At 39.5% G+C, this 22,373-nt stretch overlaps 1 protein-coding gene across 2 annotated transcripts in view; it reads left to right on the forward strand.

The window, feature by feature from the left end:
- The window catches only part of ttm50 (tiny tim 50), a 124,732-nt gene that overhangs the window by 46,606 nt on the left and 55,753 nt on the right, over positions 1-22,373 (forward strand). For both annotated transcript variants that reach the window (XM_067149510.2, XM_067149518.2), the window contains exons 4-5: positions 2,391-2,510; positions 18,003-18,110. In XM_067149510.2, coding sequence (XP_067005611.2) covers positions 2,391-2,510; positions 18,003-18,110 — 228 coding nt within the window. The remainder of the gene's footprint in view (positions 1-2,390; positions 2,511-18,002; positions 18,111-22,373) is intronic.

The raw sequence follows: 22,373 nt of genomic DNA on the forward strand, positions 1-22,373 counted from the left end.
TAAGCAGTGTGCACACTTAAATGGAATAACCACGAACCAACTACGTTGGAGTAGCGGGGGAGTAGGGAGGTAATACTAACCGCGTGGCTGATTCCAGGTGGTGGATAGGGGGTCCTAACCGGCTTGCTGGCAGACTTGAGCGAAATAAAATAGCTCTCGCGGACCAAACACACCCCTCCTGTGGGTGGGGGATGCAGGCAAAGAACACACCCATGGTATCCCCTGCCTGTTGCAAGAGGTGACTAAAAGGAGCGACCTAGAGATGTTTGAATTAGAACTATGAGATTACTTATAATTAGTACTACCACGTTGGGTTGCTTTTACTTGCGCGTAGTGCCACTATGTTAGGTACACAATAGCTTTGTGATTAGTAGCGACAGTGTGTGAATCAGGGTGAGTTTTACAGTACCTATGATTAGTAGCCACTGTGTAAGGGACTAAAATGCGATTCCGCCATTTAACATATCATAATCTGAACTAACTATTAATGGAAGGTTGAAATCACCTACAGGTATGATATCCTGGCTTTGAAGTTTTTCATTAGTTTCAAATAAATTATAAAATGTTAAGTATGTTTCTAGATCACTGGCAGGTGGAAAGTATAGAGATACAAGATGGTATGTATGATGGTGTAACACTATTTTAACACATACTGCCTCTATATCCTTAAATTTTAAATCTAGTTGCTGTGACGTAATCTCGTGATTGACAGCAATAAGTACCCGTCCTCCCCTCTTGGTACCCATTCTGTCTCAATGATATACATTATACCTATTATCTAAGAGTTCACTGTTGCTGACGTCACTACTTAACCATGTCTCGGATATTAACAATACATCATGTTCTGAATCGGTACTATTTACGCAAAATTCATTTAGTTTTGTATTGAGTCTTCTCACATTCTGATAATAAATTGAAATTATATTAGAATCCATTGAGTTTGAAAGATAAGTCATTTTAGTTGAACTTACTGACATCTTCAAGTGTTTTTAGGTTATACACGTACTGGTCCTCTTCCCGCTTGCGAAGCTTTATGTTGCCTGAAGGATCAACCCTCAAATACGGGTAGTTCTTCTCATTCTTCAATCTGCATGCATGCCCAAGAATCTTCTTACGATAACGAGTTAAGTTCTGGTTTATGTAGATTATTCCATTACTTGGAAAGCCAGGCTGGGATGCGTTCAGATTGCTCTTCACTTTACGTCTCCGAATAAAGTTTTCTTTATCTGTTCTCCGCAAAAAACTTCACAATGATTCCCGCTGAAGACTGATGGGGTTGTTTCTTTAATCTGTGGCAGATGTCGATCATTTCGTTGTTCACTTCAATGTCCCAATGCTTTACCTAACACCTTAACTAATTCCAGCATGTCTTCAGTTTTCGTTTCAGGAATTCCATGAATTTCGATGCAATTCCTCCTACCATACTGGTCTAAATTGTCAAGCTGCAATGTTACATCGTTAAGCTGAGTTTTAAGTTGAAGGTTCTCCTCTTTCAGTTTGTCAATGTTTTCTAAGCACAGTGCTATTTCTTTTGATTGTAGCTTAATTAGCTCCGCGGCGGTGTCAAGTTTCTCATGAGTTAATTCTAAACTTTTGCTCAGTTCGGTTTCCATGTTCTTTATTTTCACGTTCTCTAGTTCAGTCTTTACAATTTTCTTCTCTGTTTTAACTTTCGCTACTTCATTCTTCAACTCAGTAGTTGGTAGAACTAACAGATATCGCCTGCTCTTTATCACCACTGGCTACAACCTGACATGTCTTACACTTCCATAACCGTCCCTCTGATTCTGTTATGTCCATGTCCTGTTCTGTTAAATCAACACATTTACTATGGTACCAACCCTGACATGCTCTGCACTTAATTTTCTGTGAACTATTCCATTTGCCAATAGTTTTAGCACATTTTACACATGGTTTCATAGCGGAGAATTTGTGAAACGGTGAATCGATAGTTCAACGGCGATAGTACTCCCTTAGTTTGAAATTGTCTGTTGGTAACAGTGCATTCACTATTGTTTGTTTACATATAACCTACACAATTCGTACTCACTTTATTTGGAATTTTACTGTTCTTTCAGAATTTTGATGCACACACATATTTATCAGTCTGATATTAAAATGCTAATTGTTAGAAGTATATACCTTTCTAGCTGCATACACAAAGTATAACACACTGAAATTACACAATTTGAGGGAGCTTCGCCACCACACAACTACCTGCTACCATGCCATCATAATTGTGATATCAACAATCACTTATAGCTACAAACTTTTTTGTTTGAATGGGTAAACAGTGCACTTATTCCTTGGTGGGAGGAAAATAGTTTATTTAAAATATAATAGTAGTTTTTCTAATTCATTTTTTAAGGAGTATTTGATTTTTCATTTAGATGATTCGCGAGCCTTCCAGGGAGAAACTGCTACCAGATCCATTACAGTATCCGTATATCCAGCCCCCATACACATTGGTATTGGAATTGACTGATGTATTGGTACACCCAGACTGGACTGTAAGTTGTATACATTTATGTGTATTATTTTCATACTGTTGAATTTTAATTATATTTAATGTAATTGATGAGCCTTGAATAACACTGGAAATTTCATTAAACACCCTTTACTATACACCATTTTTGTTGTGATAGATTCTTTTATATAAATGTGTGAGGTAATGGTAATGACACATTTTTGGGTACAAAAATAATTAATATTCTGTTTACCTGATTGTTGGTAGTCTCTGACCAGCAGTCTGTGCACACAGCGTATTCTTATATCAAAAATTTTTCTAATTTTCTAAGATGTAGTTGTATAGTAGTTAATTGATGTTCAACATGTGGTATTTTCCAGAGGTTCATTTGAGAAGGAGGGAAAAATAATCAAATTCAAATATAGCTGCTGGAAAGGAAATTCTCTTGGAAATAATAATAATAATAATAATAATAATAATAATAATAATAATAAATTAAAAAACTCTGCAGGCTCACCAACACTCTCCTCACAGTGACAAGTAGGGGAAAGGTTTCCAAGACCAAGTGGATCACAACAGTAAAATCAAACCTAGAGTAACTGCACATCCCAGTAGAGACCACATAGAACTGATCTCAGTACCGACAGGCCATCCTGTCTCTCACAAGCAAACAGAGAACAGGGACCATCAGGCCTAAGTGGATGGATGAAAAGCAGCAGGCACACAGCCAGAAAATGAAAGCGTACTGGGCCAAGAAAAAAGCAGAAGATGATAGCTAAGAGTTAAGATGAGCCCCGTGTTCCCTGTTGGCCAAAAGAAAATCATCATTTGGCCTCAGCAACCATTTGAAGGCATTTGGTGCCATTTAGGCTGCCTGCATTTCTATTTTGATGATCCATTTTACTCTGAACACCGAATGTGCCATTGTAAGTGTTTTACATGCATATAAGCAATGAATATCAATTCTACATACTGCGATCATATGACATGGAGTGATATGGACTTATTTCGCCCTTCAAAAATCTTACTACATCTGCCGAGTTTGAACCCGTGATCTTGGGATCCACAGGCTGACACTGTACCGTTGATGACAGGAGCAACTTCTGTTAAAATAAAGTACTAGTATCTATTCACTGTTCATTGGTACAATTTCTCATATGTCTGCTTTTTTAATGGAGTTACATTACAAGTAATCATGCTCATGGTCCGTATGGACTAATAACTTTAGAATATATTTATAGTTTAACCACCAAATCTGGACACGTATTACAATCTAAGATTATTCATGGAATAAATGTGAACACATTTCAGCTCTTGGAGCCATCATCAGCACAAACACATAAATAAGATTAAAATCATGACATAAATGCACTTCAAAGAAATGAAAACAGTGTTGATAATTGAGACAATTCAACTGAGACAATTGTTTTGAATTTAAATTATCTGATGGTTTTTTAAATTGTAATTTATTATTGTTGTATGTGTTTGTATTCACTTGTAGACATTCTGCTGACTTTTGTTATGAAAGTTAAATTTATTCTATGATTGTTGTGTATTTGTCCTATTACCATGTATGTAAGTTTAACGTATTTAAGATGAAATAGTGGCATTTATGATCTCTTATCTCAAAAATTGTTGAATATATCTTTCTTAGGTCATTAAACCTTCCAAAACGAAAGCTGTTTATTTATGTCTGATTTAGATTTTACAAAGTGATCCACCTTTTTTGCTGGTCAGTGTATTTTTTACCGGAATGCCCTCCTTGTTTAACTCTTGTACGATGATATCTTCTGAGATGTCGGGGTCTACCCCGCGGATGACACTCCTGAAGAGACTACGACGGGGCGGGGGTGTGTGTGTTTGGTTGTGGGCGGGGGGCTTGAGGGGAGATGCTGAACCAAAGTGGGCTGACCCAACTGAGGTGGTGAGCCGTCGTGCGGCGTCCTCACCGTTGATTTTGATAATTACCCCGTTGCTGGTGGGGCGGATATCGGCTATTTCTTCCCTCAAAAAATTAAACTGGAGAAGTTTGAGGAATACTTTTTTGGGGTTTCAATACTCGGGGGATGGTTGTAGGAGGAGGAAAGTGTGGGTGCCAGAGGGAGCTTTCTGGAGGGTCCTGGGGTTGGTAATAGGTCGCCGGGCTCCTGAGAGCGGAGGGAATTGTGTGTTTGAAGAGGTGTTGGGTGGTGGAGGGGGAGAGGTGCTGGGGAAGGAGGGGTTTGAGGGAACTAAGATTGCTGCGCTGTCGGTGATGAGTACTTTCTGTCTGCTGGCGGATTTCTCGGCTGGGCTGGTGTTGTGGCACTTTGAAGAATCCCTCGTTGTAGCAGGTGATATCGGTAGATGGTGCGATGACTGGTCATTTGACGGGCACATTACTGCTTGAGTGTGACCCAGACTGTAGAGCAGGTAGTCCGTCGAAGCCTGGGTAACGGTGGTCGTGGCGGTAGTAGAGATGGTGCAGGTGGTTGCAGCGGTGTTATGAAACATATTGAAGATCACAGTTCACAAAACTAAATAAATAAATACACTGGACTGTTCCAATCTATCACAGCTGGGAAATGTATATTCCCGAGTACTTGTAACTCGCTTCAGAGCGTCTATGAGGGTTGGTATCCCTGACGGTCCTTGAGTGAGCCCGGGAGGGTCACCTTGTGCTGCCCTCTTTAGGCACTTAACACTAAACACTACAGGTCCCGGGGTGATATCCCATGAGAGACCGCTCAGTCCACCTGTCTGATCGCAGTTTGAGCCCTCTGCGGAGCCGCGTCAGCTTCTGGTGTAGGTGCCCTCGTTGGACGTAGAGAGAAGTAAAAACATCACTCACCAAAAGCTTACCAATTTTCCCACTGAGCTTCACTGATGGCAGCCGTATATCACGCTCGACGACGATGTGTCTTGAAGTGTATGCCGTGGAGGCCACTGCGTAGGCTACTTAGAGCCACCGGCAGTGCCAATGCACTATGAGAGACTTTGTCTCATTACCACAAATTGATGCCTGCTTGGCCATCAGATGATATAGATGTTGATTCCCATAGGGAACCTGAAATATTTGTCCCGGATGAGTAAATTTGTAATACCAATATAAATGGTCCGTTATTTGACATTATAAATTTTCCAGCTAACTCATTCCTGGTTGCGTAGGCTAGTTGGAGCCACCAGCAGTGCCAGTGCACTATCTATGAGAGACTTTGGGTGGTGTGAATAAAAATGAGTCTAAGCGAGTGTGCGTGTGCTCGCTGAGTGCCTGAGTGTCTTCCTGCTGATGAGCTTCCACTCAGCATTTGCGGTGAATAAAAATGTAGGGCGGAAGTACAGCGTACACTCGAGTGTCTGGAGCAGCAACTCGGTGTCACTGATTAAGGTCGTGCACGTGCCATGTACATAACACCTTAGACTGTGATAACACTTCGATGACTTCCGGGTAGTTCAATGCTTAACACGGCAGGCGACGGTGTGGAATTCCAGTCCGCTTTTATCTCCATTTTAAAGGAACATACAATTATGTTTTCAAAGTCACAGTTACCGGATACGAAGCACAAGAAAACAAGTGCAATAAATGCAGTTCAGTGTGAACTACTCGCTAAATTTAACTTAAACATTTCCGCCCAACAACTGTCTGATTGGCTGAATGGTCAGCATTGAGGCCTTCGGTTCAGAGGGTCCCGGCTGGGTCGGGGATTTTAATCGCCTCTGATTAATTCTTCTGGACCGGAGACTGGGTGTTTGTGTTTGTCCCAACACTTTCCTCTTCATATTCGCACAACACACTACGCTACCAACCAGTACAGAAACGTGCAATAGTGATTACCTCCCTCCATCTAGGGTTGGCGTCAGGAAGAGCATCCGGCCGTAAAACAGGGCCAAATCCACATGTGCGACAAAATTTGTACCCAGGACCCCACAGAGGTGGGAAAAGCGGTAGAAGGAGAAGAAGAATTTCTGTCCAACAACTGTTGCTAAAAAATTACAAAACATGAAAACAAGACTGAAATATAAAGTAGAATTAAGGCGTACGGGAAACAAATGCATATCGTTATAATAATGGGAGAAGCGACTGATTAATCTGATGCAGGGGGAGAATAACCCTAGCATCGGCCGTCTGAAAGGTAGGAAATCATAGCCTGAATATTACGACATTAATAAACTGAGGAAAATGGTAGGCCTATAATGTAACTGACAAACATGAATTATGTTGAAAATAGTATATTGACAATTGAATTAAATTTTTAAGGAGCCAGACAGATCTGCAGGACCGGATGAGTTGGCCGTGCGGTTAAGGGCACGCTGCTGTGAGCTTGCATCCGGGAGATAGTGAAGATGGTTTTCCGTGGTTTCCCATTTTCACACTAGGCTGGGGTTGTACCTTAATTAAGGCCACGGCTGCTCCCTTCCTATTCCTACGCCATAAGACCTATCTGTGTCGGCGTGATGTAAGCAAGTTGTAAGATCTGCAGAAGTTGTCATCCCTTCGACTTCCTTCAGAGGCGTCATAACTCTGCAAACATCGGAGTTCCTCCAAATTCGGGAGTCACAGACAGAAATGAAATGGCGTATGGCTTTTAGAGCCGGGAGATGCCAGGACGGGTTTGGCTCGCCAGGTGCAGGTCTTTTGATTTGACGCCCGTAGTCGTGATAAGGATGAAATGATGATGAAGACAACACATACACCCAGCCCCCGTGCCAGGGAAATTAACGAATCGAACCCGGGACCCCTGTGACCAAAGGCCAGCACGCTAACCATTTAGCTATGGAGCTGGATGTCATAGACAGAGTCAGGCCATGATACATCTACAATGGTTGAATTCTTCCTTTCCATTGCAAGTGGCCTGTACATTAATGCTATGGACGCCTTTTCTGTAAATGTAGTCATTCCCATGAACATGTGGCTTCTGAATTTGTACACGAGTACAGTCTACAGTTCCAACAGCATAAGGGAAGCTCAAACGTTCTTGCTGTTTAGCCCGTGCTTCCTGCAGCTAAGGCCGGCCCTGTGGTATAGGGGTAGCATGCCTGACTCTAACCCGGACGCCCCGGGTTCTATTCCCGGCCAGGTCAGGGTTTTTACCTGGACCCGTGGGCTGGTTCGAGGTCTACTCAGCCTACATGATTAGAATTGAGGAGCTATCTGACGGTGAGATAGCGGCCCCGGTCTAGAAAGCCAAGAATACCAGCCGAGAGGATTCGTCGTGCTGACCACACGACACCTCGTAGATTGCAGGCTATCGGGCTGAGCAGCGGTCGCTTGGTAGGCCAAGGCCCATCAAGGGCTGTAGTGCCATGGGGTTTGGTTTAGTTTCCTGCATCTAAGCAACATTTGTTGGAATTTTATCTAATAATTTGCTTTCATTTCTGTTCATGTCAAAACCTGCGAAAATATTTTTTTACACAGTTCTCCGAGATGTCTTCACCAACTCCACTCTGAAACCCAGGGACACCAACATAACGCAAGAAGATTTACATTGTTTCTTCATTTGTAAGTGCACCACCTCTCGTTTCTTTGGAGTACCCAAGGAAATGCTCCGCTAACCATTCAGCATGCTCCCTGAAAATCCACAGCCTGTTTCCAGTCATCTGACTGGGTCAGGAATGGAATGAAAGAAGCAGTGAGGATAGGAATCGTGCCGGCTGCCAAAGTCTGTCGCACTCCTCTGGGGCAATGATTAATGACTGACAGATGAAATGTAATGGAACTGGAGAGTGTTGTTGGAATGAAAGATGACAGGAAAAACTGGAGTACCCGGAGAAAAACCTGTCCCGCCTCCGCTTTGTCCAACACAAATCCCACGTAGAGTGGCCGAGAGTTGAACCACGGAACCCAAGGGTGACAGGCTGGCGCGCTGCCGTCTGAGCCACAGAGGCTCTTCAGCATGCTCCTTACTGGAGCTTTATAACACTCTGTAATCAAGTTGAGATGATTCTCTGCAAAGTTTATATAATTTTCTTTTCCGATTAACCACCACCATTACCTCTGTCATGCTATTAAACTTGACACTATCATTTGGAGTCACCTACTGAGTTAGCTCAAGGAAACATGAGTAGGCGCTTACCGGAAGAGTGCCTGCTTTATCTTTATTCACCAGAAATCTGGAGCGCCCACTCTGCTACTCGAGCGACTGGAGTGTGTGCTCAAGGTCACCGGTCTGCTGTGAGTGATGGCTTCCGACACGCGGTTTTTATTCACCTCATTGCGAGTGCCTGCTCTAAATTCGCGAGTAAAGAGTGTGTGCTCATTTTAATTCACACCACCCTTTGTCTCATTACCAAAAATTGATGCCTACTTGGCCATCAGATGATATAGATGTTGAGTCCCATAGGGAACCTGAAATATTTTTCTTGAAAGAGTAAATTTATAATGCCAATATAAATGGTCCAATATTGGATATTATACATTTTCCAGCTAACTCATTCCTGGTTGCCAGTGTTTCGTCCCCGTGCGCTAAGTTGGGTTCATCAGTTGGTACTTAGCACACCCACCAAGACGCATGGCTAGAGCATACCATGGAGGCCACTGCGTAGGCTACTTGGAGCCTACTGAATGAGAATACTTATATAAATTTATGATCAAGTTTTTCTTTTTTTCCTTCTTTTTATTCCTTAAATGGTCATATGCTAGTCTATACAGTGGGTTATCTTCTGCACTTTTCTCATTTAAACTTGATTCAAAATTTTTTTCTGGTATTGAGATCATTTTCATAATATTTCACACTTTTGTTTTGATTGATATGGTGAATTGGGACAAAATACTTCTTTAAATTGTAAAAGCAAAAGATAGTGTGATATTGTTTTATTCTTTGAACTGACCACGGATGAAGGGAATGGATGACTTCCCAAAACATGTATGGTAAAATAGTTTTCTTTCATTATAAGGTGTATTGACAAGGCGGATTCAAGTAAAACTATTTTAAATAGTTCTGTAATAGATTCAGACTAGTTAATACGGATCAAACAACCATATTAACCTATCATGGTTAAGTTTATCAATACTAACTTCTACTTCAGTTTTTTCTAAAAAGCAAAATTTTCTAAACTGTGTTACCCGAGGAAGGACTTTTGTGGCGGTGGGTGGGGGGGGGGAGGGAGGGCTGTACTGGAGGTGCACCTGCCATACATTTAAATTAAGAGCCTTGAAGAATGCCATCTGATACGTGAAGTTTGCAATAACTAGTACAAGAAGTTTGAACATTTCTCAACAGATCTCGCTGCTATAAACTTATGTTGTGCCCTCTGGTGTGAAGATGAACTATTCAAATTCTAAAGTAATTTTGTATGTAAAGGTTGTCTAAACTGGAATGTATTATTTTTGTTTTCTGATGTTGAAAATTTATCAACACTTCTATCTCTTCCTGCCAACTTAAGATGTTGGCCAATGACAAATTTTGTACATTTATTTTTCTACGAATCAAAATTTTTTGGTATTTATTTGATTATCCAATAAGAATTGGGGGTGTGTCGGGTCTTAGCCCGGAGTTTTCTGGAACTTTCCACTCGGGTATAACTGCGGGCACATTTTTGGATCAGGTTGTCTTATTCATTGCTCCAGTCTAGGGTGTGCGTTTGTAAAGGAGGCGGGGTTGCCTCGTCCATCTTCGAGAGGTCCTCCAGCTCAAGGTGATGGCAGTTCCTGCTTAACTGTGTGATAGTCTTTGAAAGCCACGTCGAGGGGAAGGTTTCAGATTTTTAGTAATTTAACTTTATTTTATAAAATATAAATTTCAAACTTAAATGTAAATTTCAAACAAGCCGAAAGAACTTAACCGAATTTAGGGAATAGAGAGTGAGGTACCCTCTCGCGTTCCCTCTCAACTTGATCCTGAGGTGACTGTCATATTGTAACCTTTAAAATCTGTCTTGTATTATCTGTAACTAAAATATTTTTCTCCATCTAGTCACCTCAGTAGTGTAGGTTTAGCCTCTGTAATGTCGGGCCATAAGCCCAAATAAGGTTTTATGCATGTAATGTAAATTTCTTGGAGTGCAAGGGTTCGCCTCTCTTCCATTTTGGTTTTTGGGCCAGTAATTTAACCTTTGTTTTTACCGAAGCCCTGTAGAATGGGTACTCGCTACCCCTGCTAAGCTCTATGTCATTCTCTTCATGGTAAAGATATCAGACTGTTGAGCGTTTAAGACAGTGAATACTGTTTGATTTTGGTTAAATGTAAGCTGTGCCTTTGATAGGCCTGGAAATTGTGAACTTTCGAAAATAGATCCCTGAGTGTAAATTGATAGAGCAATAACGCTCTTCCTGTTGATGTAAGAGATACTGGGAGATCTACCTCCTTGACTAGTGATTGGGTGGAGTAGAAGTGCTCAGGTAAAATTGTTTTCAGGAGCTTCAAGCTCAGATTGTTAATTGGTGATTTGTTGATTATTCTGATTTTCTAACATCGTAAGGAGCTAGTTCTGAACCTGAATTGTAAAGTCTAACTTTGAAAGAAAAGGAAAAAAAAAAAGAGAGAAAGAAGTGTAGCTCTAATTTTAAAGTTTTAAATTAATCTTCTGATTGTCTTATATCGACCCATTCATGCCCGCAGCTTCTTTCACCTCTGTAACCACGGTAACCCCGTAACAGTCACTATCAGTAATGTTTCTCAGTTATTGAGCTGAAACTTTTCAAGTGGGCTTTTTCATTTAAAATACATTGCTATATTGTTATGTTATACTGTATTTGATTTTTACCAGGTTTCAAATATGCTAACATTAATTTTTCTGAAATACATTGTGTTTTGCTTTTTCTTTTTTTGCTGGTGTGTTCTGTGTGAGTGCTTTATGTGTGTTCTATGATCTTGTATCTACACAATGAGCTGGTATGCTCGTATAAACTTTTGGTAATCAATTACATTGGGATTCATGGGAATAGGGCAGTGGCTGTAAGTTTTCAGTATTTTGTGCAGTACTGGCAGAAACAGAAAAACGCACTTTAAGCTACCGAATGTCATAGAGCTTTTTGTACCCTATTATCATCTTGGAGTAGAGAAGGTTCCACCTATTCAATATCATTAGCTTGTATAGTGCCCTGTATACAGTAAAACCTTGTTAATTCGAAGTCGCTGGGATGCAGAAATTGGACTTCGAATTAACCGCCAACTCTTAATTCAGAAATGCCAACCCTTGCTGCATCAAAAAGTAATCTAAGACCTGTACTGCATGCAATTAACCTTGATTCAAAGTTCAAACCTTTGAAATGCCATGGAAAAAAGATGATTTCCAAAATGTGTCCAACAAGGTGGATTTACAATATTCAAATTGACAATACAGTATTCTTTTGGATAACTCACTGACAAACATAACCTTTCGCAGCAAAAGAAAACAAAAGCATGATTCAAAAATGAGGAGAAATCTAAGCTGGCTCTCCTGAGCAAGTCCTTTATTCATTGGATTACTGAACTGAATGCATTTTAGATGTCCTGTACTTGCATGGAAAGTACCCGATGTCCTTAAAACATCGTGGTTTATCGAACTTTCCTATGAGAGGGGAGAAATTCTCTCGCTTCCGTCTGCATTCGAACACAGTACAGTGACTGACCTATCTGTGTATGATTTCCCGCCATGGTACTTATCTCGTAATTCAGAAATGCAAACCCTTGCCGCGTCACAAAGTATTTTAAGACGCATTAATACATGTAGTCACCTTGATTCACAGTTTAAACCTTTCAAATGACTTGGAAAAATCTATTCCCGAAATGTATCCAACAAGGTGCATTTATATTATTCAAATAATGTGCTTGAATAAATCACTGGCAAACATAACCTCGCGCATCGAAAGAAAAAACGCACGATTCAAAGACGAGGACAAATTATGCTGGCTCCCTTGTGCAAGTCCATTATTCATTGGATTACTGTACTGAATGCATTTTAGATGTCCTGTACTTGCATGGAAAGTGCCTGACGTCCTTAAAACATCGTGGCTTATCAAACTTCCCGAGAAGAAGTCTCTTGCTTTGTGTGTATATTTTTAAAATATAAAGACAGTTTGCATTAAAAGTCTGAATTTCGGTAATTTGACCAACATTATTCTTCGAATTACGAATTATTCGTATTTTGAATTAAACAATTTAAATAACATGCAAAACCGTACCTCATGTTTCCGGGAACAAGAGCTTCTTCGAATTAGGCGGGACTTTGAATGAACCAACTTCGAATTATCGAGGTTCTTCTGTAACTGGTACTAGTTTCGAGGCCACATACATTGGGCCATCTTCAGTCACGATCCAGTTAAAAAATATATGCTCACATACAACCAATAATAAAGAGAACAATCTGGTATGTCTCAATTTAAAATCCAAATTTAAAACATTGATGAAGTCCCACAACAGAAAGAGGAAAGTATCTGCAAGTAGGAGGGGAATTTATTTAATATGTGATATTGCTGTGTAACGATGGATGTGCCATTTGTTATGAAATGCTTTATTTTAACGAACGTGAAATAGCTGCAGTATGAGATTATCATCTTGAATTTAAGGTAGGCCGAGGCTGGATTGTAAGGTTTATGAGGAGAAATAATATTTCTCTGAGACGAAGAACATCATTGCCCCAAAGAATGCCTAAAGATTTCAACTAGAAGATTACTGACTTTCATTGTTTTATGATAAGGAAATATAGAGAGAACAATAGTCTCCTTTCCCAAATAGGAAATTCAAACTAGACTCTTGTCAGCTTTGATTTGCCACAGTCAAAAAATCAGTCTGAGAACCAAAACAAATGTTATTGTATGATGACTGGAAGTATTATTATTAGCGTATGGTAACGTACACAAAACAATACAAAGATTAAATATACATGAACAGTAAGCACAAACTATTATATACATAATTGTAAGATATACACATTATAACATTGAAAACAATCATGCAAGCAAAAGAGTTCAAAGAGTTAGATCTAAATTCTTAGCCATTGTATGGCCTCAGCAGAAGCCACCACAAAGTCCTGGCTGGATCCAGTGCCCTTCCAATGCATTCGGTGACAATATGGTCGATAGTCTGTTTAACTGCATCACAGTCACAGGCTGGGGAAGATCTCATACACCATTTAAACATCATTGATCCACATCTCCCGTAGTTAGTACGTACTCTGTTGAGGGCTACCCATGTCTTGCGGGGCAAATCAAAGCCAGCTGGAGGATTCTTATAAATGGACAATGTCCGCCATTGAGTCGCTGTTCCACTCTTGTTGCCAATCAGTTTTTGGTTTGAAATCCCTCCTAACATGTTCCTGTGCTGTTTGAATAGGAGGAGATCTTGATTTGAGACGGCTGAATCTGACGTTAGCATTTTCATGGATGGGGAGATCAGAATTGTTTAATATCTTGTTGTATTCTCTAACCAAGTTATTCAATCTTCTAATTCTAGGGGGTTCTCTGTGGCTGAGCACTGGCAACCAGAAAAGAGTAGTAGATTTTACTGTGCCACTTATGACACGATTGTTTCATTCATTGTTTCATTTTTAGCATGAGAGCTGTTGATCCAAACTGAAGAACAGTACTCAGCTGTGGAAAGCACCAGCGCCATAGCTGAAGTACGCAAAGTGGATGCAGAAGCTCCCCATGTGGAGCCAGCAAGTTTTTGAATGATGATGTTGCGTGACCTTAATTTGGCTGCTAGGTTAGTTAGATGTTTCCTGTATGATAGCGATCGGTCGAGAGCAACTCCAAGATATTTGGGGTTGGCATTGTGGGGGAGAAGACTTCCATTAAGTGACTCTTTCAAGGTGACATTCGCTTGCCGGTTATTTAAATGAAGGAAGCAGGCTTTCGTTTTACTAGGGCTTGGTTTCAAGCACCACGTTTTGAAGTATGTGAACAGAACATCCAGGTCTGCATTTAAAGTTCCTTCTATCACATTGGCATCCACATGCCGACTAATTATTGCCAGATCGTCGGCATAAGCAAACTGACGAGAGCTCGCGACATATATGTCTGCAATATACAGGTTAAACAGTAATGGAGAGAGAACAGATCCTTGAGATAGACCCTTGTTAAGTACCTTTATTTTGCTGTAATTTTTATGCATGACTACCTGGATAATTCTGTTTTTGAGCATATTGTTAATCAGACGCGACATTTGACTACACTTTGTCAGTTTAAAGAATTTATACACACAGTACCTTCTCTCCACACTGTATCGTATGCAGCTGTTAGGTCAATAAACACTGCTCCACTTGCTTTTCAAAACCTGTCTCAATATATGTTGTCAGAGCAAGCACCTGATGTTCACAACTACGTTGAGGTCTAAAACCAGCCTGTTTGATTGGAATGATTTTAAAAATTAGAGCACTTATTCTGTTGTAGATAAGCCGTTCCAAGAGCTTATAGCAGACACTTATTAAGGCAATTGGTCTATAGCTTTCAACAGAATCCGTAGGTTTACCAGGTTTTAAGATAGCTAGTATCTTAGTTCGTTTAAACTCTGAAGGGAGTTGACTTGTTTGGAGTATGTTTAAGCAAAACTGCACTATCCAGTTCCTTACATTTTTTCCACAGTGCTTCAAAAATTCTGGGTGTATACCATCAAAACCTGGAGATTTTCCATTTTTCAATTCATTTAGGGCAAGCAAAAGCTCTTGCTTAGTAAAAGGAGCAGAAATGTTGGAAGAAGTGTAGTGTACTGCTTTCTCAAACGAAACAGTTCGTTTTTTATAAATCTTTTGTGTATTTTGTCTGGCTTGGATTTGGACAAACTGGCAATGTGACTGGCAATATGATTAGGTGAAACCTCTGGTTTCAGCTGGAGACTGTGAGGTATTCTTCCCAGCTTCTTTAGAAGGCTCCAAGCTTTTCTACTTGAGTGTCTGAAGTCCAGTGTATCTATGGTTTCCTTCCATCTGCTTCATCTAGCTTCATCTAGTTTACGAAGGAGCTCGTCAGCTACATCTTTTTCACCACTCTCCTGGAAATCCTCATAAAGTACTTCACAAGCCTCATCCCACCCTGGAATAAAGTCCTTTATCACTCCACGGGGAATATGTCTTTTAGTGTTTGTTAAAGTAGCTTTCACAAACCTAGAGTAGTTACTAACCTCAGGAGGAATCCATCGTATGGTACTGTCAAGATCAGCTGAATAGCTCTCCCAACTAGCTTTACTAAAGTTCCAACGAGGGAGTGAAGAAATAATAGGAATCTGCATTCCAATTTCCAGAAGGACAGGTCGATGTTGACTATGTGGAAAGTTCATAAGAACTTTACGAAACACAGGAAAGCTGGATTCCTGATGATCTCATGAAGCAAAGCATAAGTCAGGATTGGTTTCTGAGTCCCATCTTCCTGACTTGAATGTACGTTTGTCTTTTGGATTGAAAATCAGTTGCATGTTACAAAGCTCTGCCCACTCTATAAGTTTTTCTCCACACTGGTCATTATATCTATATAACCCCACTGAGTATGATGACTATCCAAATAGATGGATGAGTGAGAGATTGTTTGAAGAACACTGTTCCTGGAGATTTATAAATATTTATGATTGATACATCATTAACTTTTGTAGTGATGTTGAAAATGCCTGCATCAGAATTAGCTGAGACTAAATAAGAGCAGGCAATGGAATTTCGAACAGAGGTTGCAGTTCTGTAAGACTGATGATGAGTAGCTCCCAGTAACTTGTATCCAGGAATGTTTCCTCTTGAACGAAGCTGAAGTGGATCAGAAGCATGAGTTTCCTGAATGCATATTACATCAACATTATTTTCCAATGCCAGTTTGGAAAGGTAGTCACTTTTAGATCTACTGATTCCTTCGATGTTGATTTGAAGGACTTTCAGAACAGTTCCCAAGTGCTTTGCAGATTGGCTCTGAAAAGAGCTAGTATCGTTTGTTTTGTGTACCATTAGCCAGGAGATCACAAGTGATAGTCTGGCAACCTACGACTGGAAGTGAGAAACAGAGATGCATGGTAATACTTAAAGTAACAGCTGATGTCAGAAAACTTATGCCATGTGTGGTTTTGAAATTAAATGCCATGTCAAAAGTTAAATTTTCTCTAGGGATCCATGTTTTTATGCAATAAAAAGGGTGGGTGGACACCTTGTGCTCATACACAATTGGATAAGAACAGTTTGTGATTTGATTCCTCCTTGAGTGCCTGGTTTTTCTCTGTTGGGCAGCTTTCGTGGCCACTTGACAGATGATACCAAGAAGTTACTGGAAACAGTAAAATGATTTGGTAATAATTCCTGGTGGTCTGACATCTGTACGTCAAACCTTGGGAGGTTTTAGTAAATAAGCCTGTCAAGGACCACACATGAAAGTTCTATCAGGGCAGGATAGCGGATAGTAAGCACGATTTTACTCCTGCGGGTAGGATGTAGAAACCATCTGTGGAACTTCTTTGTCAGTGGATGCTGTGCGCTTGGGACGTGATTTCTTTGGAGATAATTGAAAAGCGTTGAAAAGATGTAAGTGGTCCTGGCGGCAGCAGTTCTTTCTGAAGTAGTGATGATGAATAGCATATAAAGGTAAAGATTTTCTTTGTTTGCTGGTATGGCTTTAGATATGTATAGGTTTGGTACCTTAGTTAATTGGTATTTATTTTACTTCAGGTGTCAATGTCACCTCACAGCAGGACAAATATCTTTCTGCTACCTGTAGCCTGCTTCAAACTTGTGTGTTCAACTTGACTTATATAAGCTTTTGCTCTTGACCCTTCAGAAGAAATCAGAAATCTGACACGATAATTTTATGCCAAATGGTGATGAGTTTGTGTATTTTTCAATTATTATTATATATATATACTTAATGTCTTTTCCTTTCTTTATAAAACTTTTTGTATGTCAGAATTATGTGAATAATTTACACAGCTGGCTTTTTTGCCTATATTTTTAGTAAAAGCAAGTGTGTTAATTATGTGAGTAAATCAGTGTGCCTGGTGGCCATCAAGTCTGTATGGTTTGACACCATAGGTAGCCAGTTCGAATCCCGTTGATTGAAAAAAATTTTACCATGAGAATGTTGGCCGGCAGAGTAGAAAAGGTGGCGGTATATAATTTCTAGTCATCAGATTGAGTGCCAAAAACCCAGATTCAATTCCAAACGCACAGTGTTCATATAAGTGAGGGCATATGATGCTGTTGATGGTAATTCGTCCATCGGATAGGGACGTTAAGCTTTGAGCAGTCCCCTTGGTGCTATTTCACAGGAGTAAGCTATGTGCCAGGACCGGGTTTCACCCTCTCCCTTCCTGCTATCATATATCATGTTAATAATTTCATCTCATTAACTCTTCTGATAAGGTTGATTTCAGAAAGGGTATCTGGTTGTAAAAGTTCGTTATGAAGATTCATTTCACTTACTTGCCCCCTTAGAGAAATGGGACAAGAGTTGAGCATACTTACAATTATATAAGTAAAAAATGGTATATTATGTGTCATTTTCTTAAATAGAATGTTTTACTTTATGGTATTGCTCAGAGAATGTGTTCCTTAGTTTATCGGAATGTATAAGATGTGCTAATTTTTTAAATTTGTTGATTTATTTATTATTTTTGTATATTGAGATATGATGCCCTTTATATTTGAGCCTACTCTAATATCCATACTGTTGCAGTACAAGACTGGCTGGAGGTTCAAAAAAAGACCTGGAGTGGACCATTTCCTAGAACAGGTGGCACCCCCTTTGTTTGAAATTGTTGTCTTCACTGCAGAGCAAGGAATGGTAAGCTGTGTCAGTTATTGCATGGTACTAGATCTTTCTTTAGCTTACTCTTTGCATTTATATACAGCACCAAAGTGGAGTATGGGTTCTCGGATTGATAGAGAATGAAAACATAAAATAACAGTCTCTTAACCCTTTGGCACTCAGCCTATATGCAGTGGTTTGCTCGAAGACACTCAAGACTAATTTCTGTCATTTTCCAAACCAAATTACAAAAAATCAACATGTAAACAGTTTAATGCACATTAAAATAAGATAAATCACACTAATACAGGAAACTATGAGCATTTCAGAAATGAATATACCTAGGACGTATTGTTATTGGTAAAGCCAAAAAAAAATTTATTAAATTTGAAAATAAATTTAAAAAAATAATTTTTGGTTTTTCAATGACTGAAAAATCAGACATTATTGCGTCTTCCTTCTTTACTCTTAGACGTGAAAGAAAGAACATTTTATTCTGAATAATTTGATATCAATATGATGTGTGTGCTGCAATTCATTCATGTAGCATGGCACAAAGTTATTCACTGTACATGTAACGGTCATCGATGTCAGGACCTCGCGGTCTGATGCACGGTGAGCAGCTGTGACTGTGTCACTTCCCACATAATGCGAATCACTTTCGGCGAAAGAAGGTTATTATTTCTGTCCAAATCATCTGAAAATTCAAGGATATCGGCCTCATTCGGCCTTGAATATGGCCTAGCTATTACGATAAAAAGATGATGCAAACACGTGCAACAACGGAGTTATGAAAAGGAGTAAAATTATAGTTTGCGAAGTACAGTGAACACACGACATACCAAAGAAACGAAATATACTCTAAACTAAACTCATATCAAGATCAAATTGTTGTATTCATAAGCCAACCAAAACAGATCCACGTAATAACTACTTCAAATAACCACAACATAAACATTCACGCTCAACAGATTTCATTTGTCGAAAATAAAAATATTCTGTAGGGCTGGTGGTTAAATCTGTAGAGTAAAATGCAAATTCAACGCTTTAAGGTACCGTCACGATCAACTGTTACGATTTAACAGCCACGCAAAAGACCACAATCCCTAAATAGGACAGAGCCGATGTATCGGCGCCGTGAGCGTTCTTGCCATAACCTCTCGCGCCGATAGATCTGCGCGCTGAGTACGAAAGGGTTAATGAGCAATGTAAAAGTTAATTGAGAGTGGAATTATGCAAATTATCCACTTTTATCCACTGATGACTACTGAACATTTTAGATTAATGTTTTTCCTCTTTGTCTGTACTAACAACTGCAGTCATAAATGGAAATTAATAATAAACTATATTGACTTGGCAAAAGGTATATGAAGTCAAACTGATGATAAATAGCATGAAACAATATTTTATGCAAAGTAACAGCTAAACTTCTACTTAACCCACTCTGGACAGGAAACCATTTATAGTATGCAGACCTCACTCTGTACAAATAATGTCCAGTTTATGGACTACAAAATTTGCATGGTCCTTTGGGTATCTGAAAGACAGGATTTATCAAGTGTACATTTGTAGATGTGCCGACCTGAAGAGAAGAATATCAATGGAGGTATCAGACATACCCATGGAGGAGCTCCGTGCTGCTGAGCAACAAACTATCCTATGCTTTCAGATTCTATTGGACACAGATGGGTGCCATTTAGAGTATACTTTGTAATGTGACAGATGCTAGGTCCACAAATCCAGGCACATTGTACAGTGTGTTCCACTCCCAGCGGGGCCAGCAGTTGATATGCACGCTTTGAGAGGTGTATTCATAACGTCATGCTAACTCACTGGTTAGCCAGGAGTTGATCAGTTACTCAAGTTTGTGTATCAAGGGAAGCCGTGAAGCCATGAAGTGAAATGTTTGTTTCAAGAGCATGTGTGGCAGAATTACTTTAGAATTAATTAGATTAATTAATTACTACACCATTGAAATGGTAGTGAAATTCACGCTTGAACAAAGAGTTTTTATGTATGACACTTATGTAACAACTGAGTCATTTAGAGAGGTGTGTAGGCGATTTCAGGAAAGATTTCTAGAGTTCCAGTCCAGGTAGAGAAACAGATGTCTCGTGAATAAATTAACAATGGCAGGATCATTTAGTGCTGTAATTCCTGAATTAAAACGAAGGGTTCTATCAGAAGAAAAAAATTCATTCCATTAACACATTATTCATATGATCTCCCACTAAATCCATACGGTGTGTTGCACAACAAGTTGGTATCTTAAAATCCTCAGTACATACGGCTACTAAAATATTGAGATTAAAACCTTAGAGTGACTATCATCCACCAATTGCAACCCTGTGATGATGAAGCCAGAGTAAATTTCTGTAATTGGATGTTGCAAAATATTGCTGGCAGCTTTGTTGATCCACATTTAATAATTTTCTGAGATGAGGCATGGTTTCATTTGAGTTGTCATGTTTCTTCACATAACAATAGGTATTGGTGCACTGAAAATCCGTGATTAATTCATAAAGTTCCTTTACATGACCAGAAAATTGATGTATGGTGTGCTGTAACTGCAGAATGGATATTTGACCTCATGGTTTTCAGTAGATACCATAAATTCCGAGAGATACTGCACATATTCTCGCACCATTTTTTCAAATGTTGACAGATAATGAGATAAGATATGGGTATTTCCAACAGGATTCTGCCACAGCTCATACTGCACATGATCTTTGTAAGACATAGAGGCAGTTTTTTAATGATTTGATGACAGGTTAATATCAAAGTTTACAGAAATAATTTTCACGCCATAGATGAACTTAAAAACAATATAACAACAGTAATTAGGACAATTCCACAACAGGAATTTATGCATGTGAACAGCAATTGCATTAGAATGTTAAATGCTGAAGGACAACACTTCCAACACTGCCTGTAAAAAAGGTTAGTATTCATGAAAAAGGCTAATGGGCGCATAAGCAATAAATGTAATAATATTGGTAATAGAATATGCGGGAGGTTATGAATATACCACTCGGAACATGCATGTTGTCTCCCGGCCCCACTTGGAGTGGGACACACTGTATGATTCGGCAACACATACCATATTTACTCACGTATTAACCCCTTTTTTCCCCCACTTTTACAGCCAAAAATAGTAAAGGGGGGTCCAATATGCGATAACCTCAAAATTTTGTGCAGTGAACACATGACTTCTGGGCTATAAAGAGCTATAAATTGTACGTGTAAACATTCTGTACTATTATTTAACAAACTTAGAATGTATGTAAGTTATACTGGCTATTTTCATGCGAAGGCAGTATTTCTAAATGTAAAGACAATAAAATGTGAACACGACTTTTAGACCTATGGTACATATAAAAGTCCGTTTTAGTTACTCATACCATGTCATTCGTTACATCTCATTAATTCCTCTGGCGAGATTGACGTCAGGAAGGGCATACGGCTGTAAAAACTCGCTACGAAGATTCGTCTCACTTAATGCTCGACCCCGTAGAACAAAGAGATAAGGGTATCTTGTTATTATATAAGTAAATATTGATACAAAATAACTTAATGGCCAGTCATTTGCTTCTGTCACTTCAGCAGTAGGTCTACCACACAGTAAACCCGATTACTGCTTTCATTTGAATTATCGCCTTACTCCGCCAACTTCTCTGCCGTGCTACCGGTGTGTCAGAATTCCAAGTGACGTCATCTTCACTGCCATCTCGTCAGCCGCGTCAGTCATGCTTCATTCTCTTTGAGCCATGCACTGCAATCGAGAGCATGCGAGGTCCCGTCTTTTTGAACCTTTTAAAAATCATTTCGTTCCTAACTATAGAGTCTAAACAGTGTGAATCTATTCCCAAATGGTTTCGGGAGATGGTCTCTTATATTCCCAGTTGGTGTATATGTAGCAGAAGCTACTCCTTCCGAATAAAGCCGCCTGTAGAAAGCATTCCAAACAGGTGTTCTGTGTGTACGAATTGTACTTCCGAATGTAATACATAGTAACTGGAAACATTCTTTTGATAACTGTGGCTGTTGAAACACAGACCCCTATTTTTAAGTACATTTCCTGCTTGTTCTCTACATTTACCACATCAGGATTTTATAAACAGCTGTCCATAAGATAAGACAGACCACATTGTTTAGGTTAGATATATTTTCGCCCTGATGGTGCCAAAAGTTCCTCGACGGAAAGAATAAAAATAAATAACAGGAAAATGTGTGGCGGTAATGCGTTTTATCATAATGTTCATTTCGTACGTTTGTTGTCTCCTTTTTATTAACGCATAC

The sequence above is a fragment of the Anabrus simplex genome, chromosome 1 (genome assembly GCF_040414725.1).
Source record: "Anabrus simplex isolate iqAnaSimp1 chromosome 1, ASM4041472v1, whole genome shotgun sequence".
Taxonomy (NCBI): domain Eukaryota; kingdom Metazoa; phylum Arthropoda; class Insecta; order Orthoptera; family Tettigoniidae; genus Anabrus; species Anabrus simplex.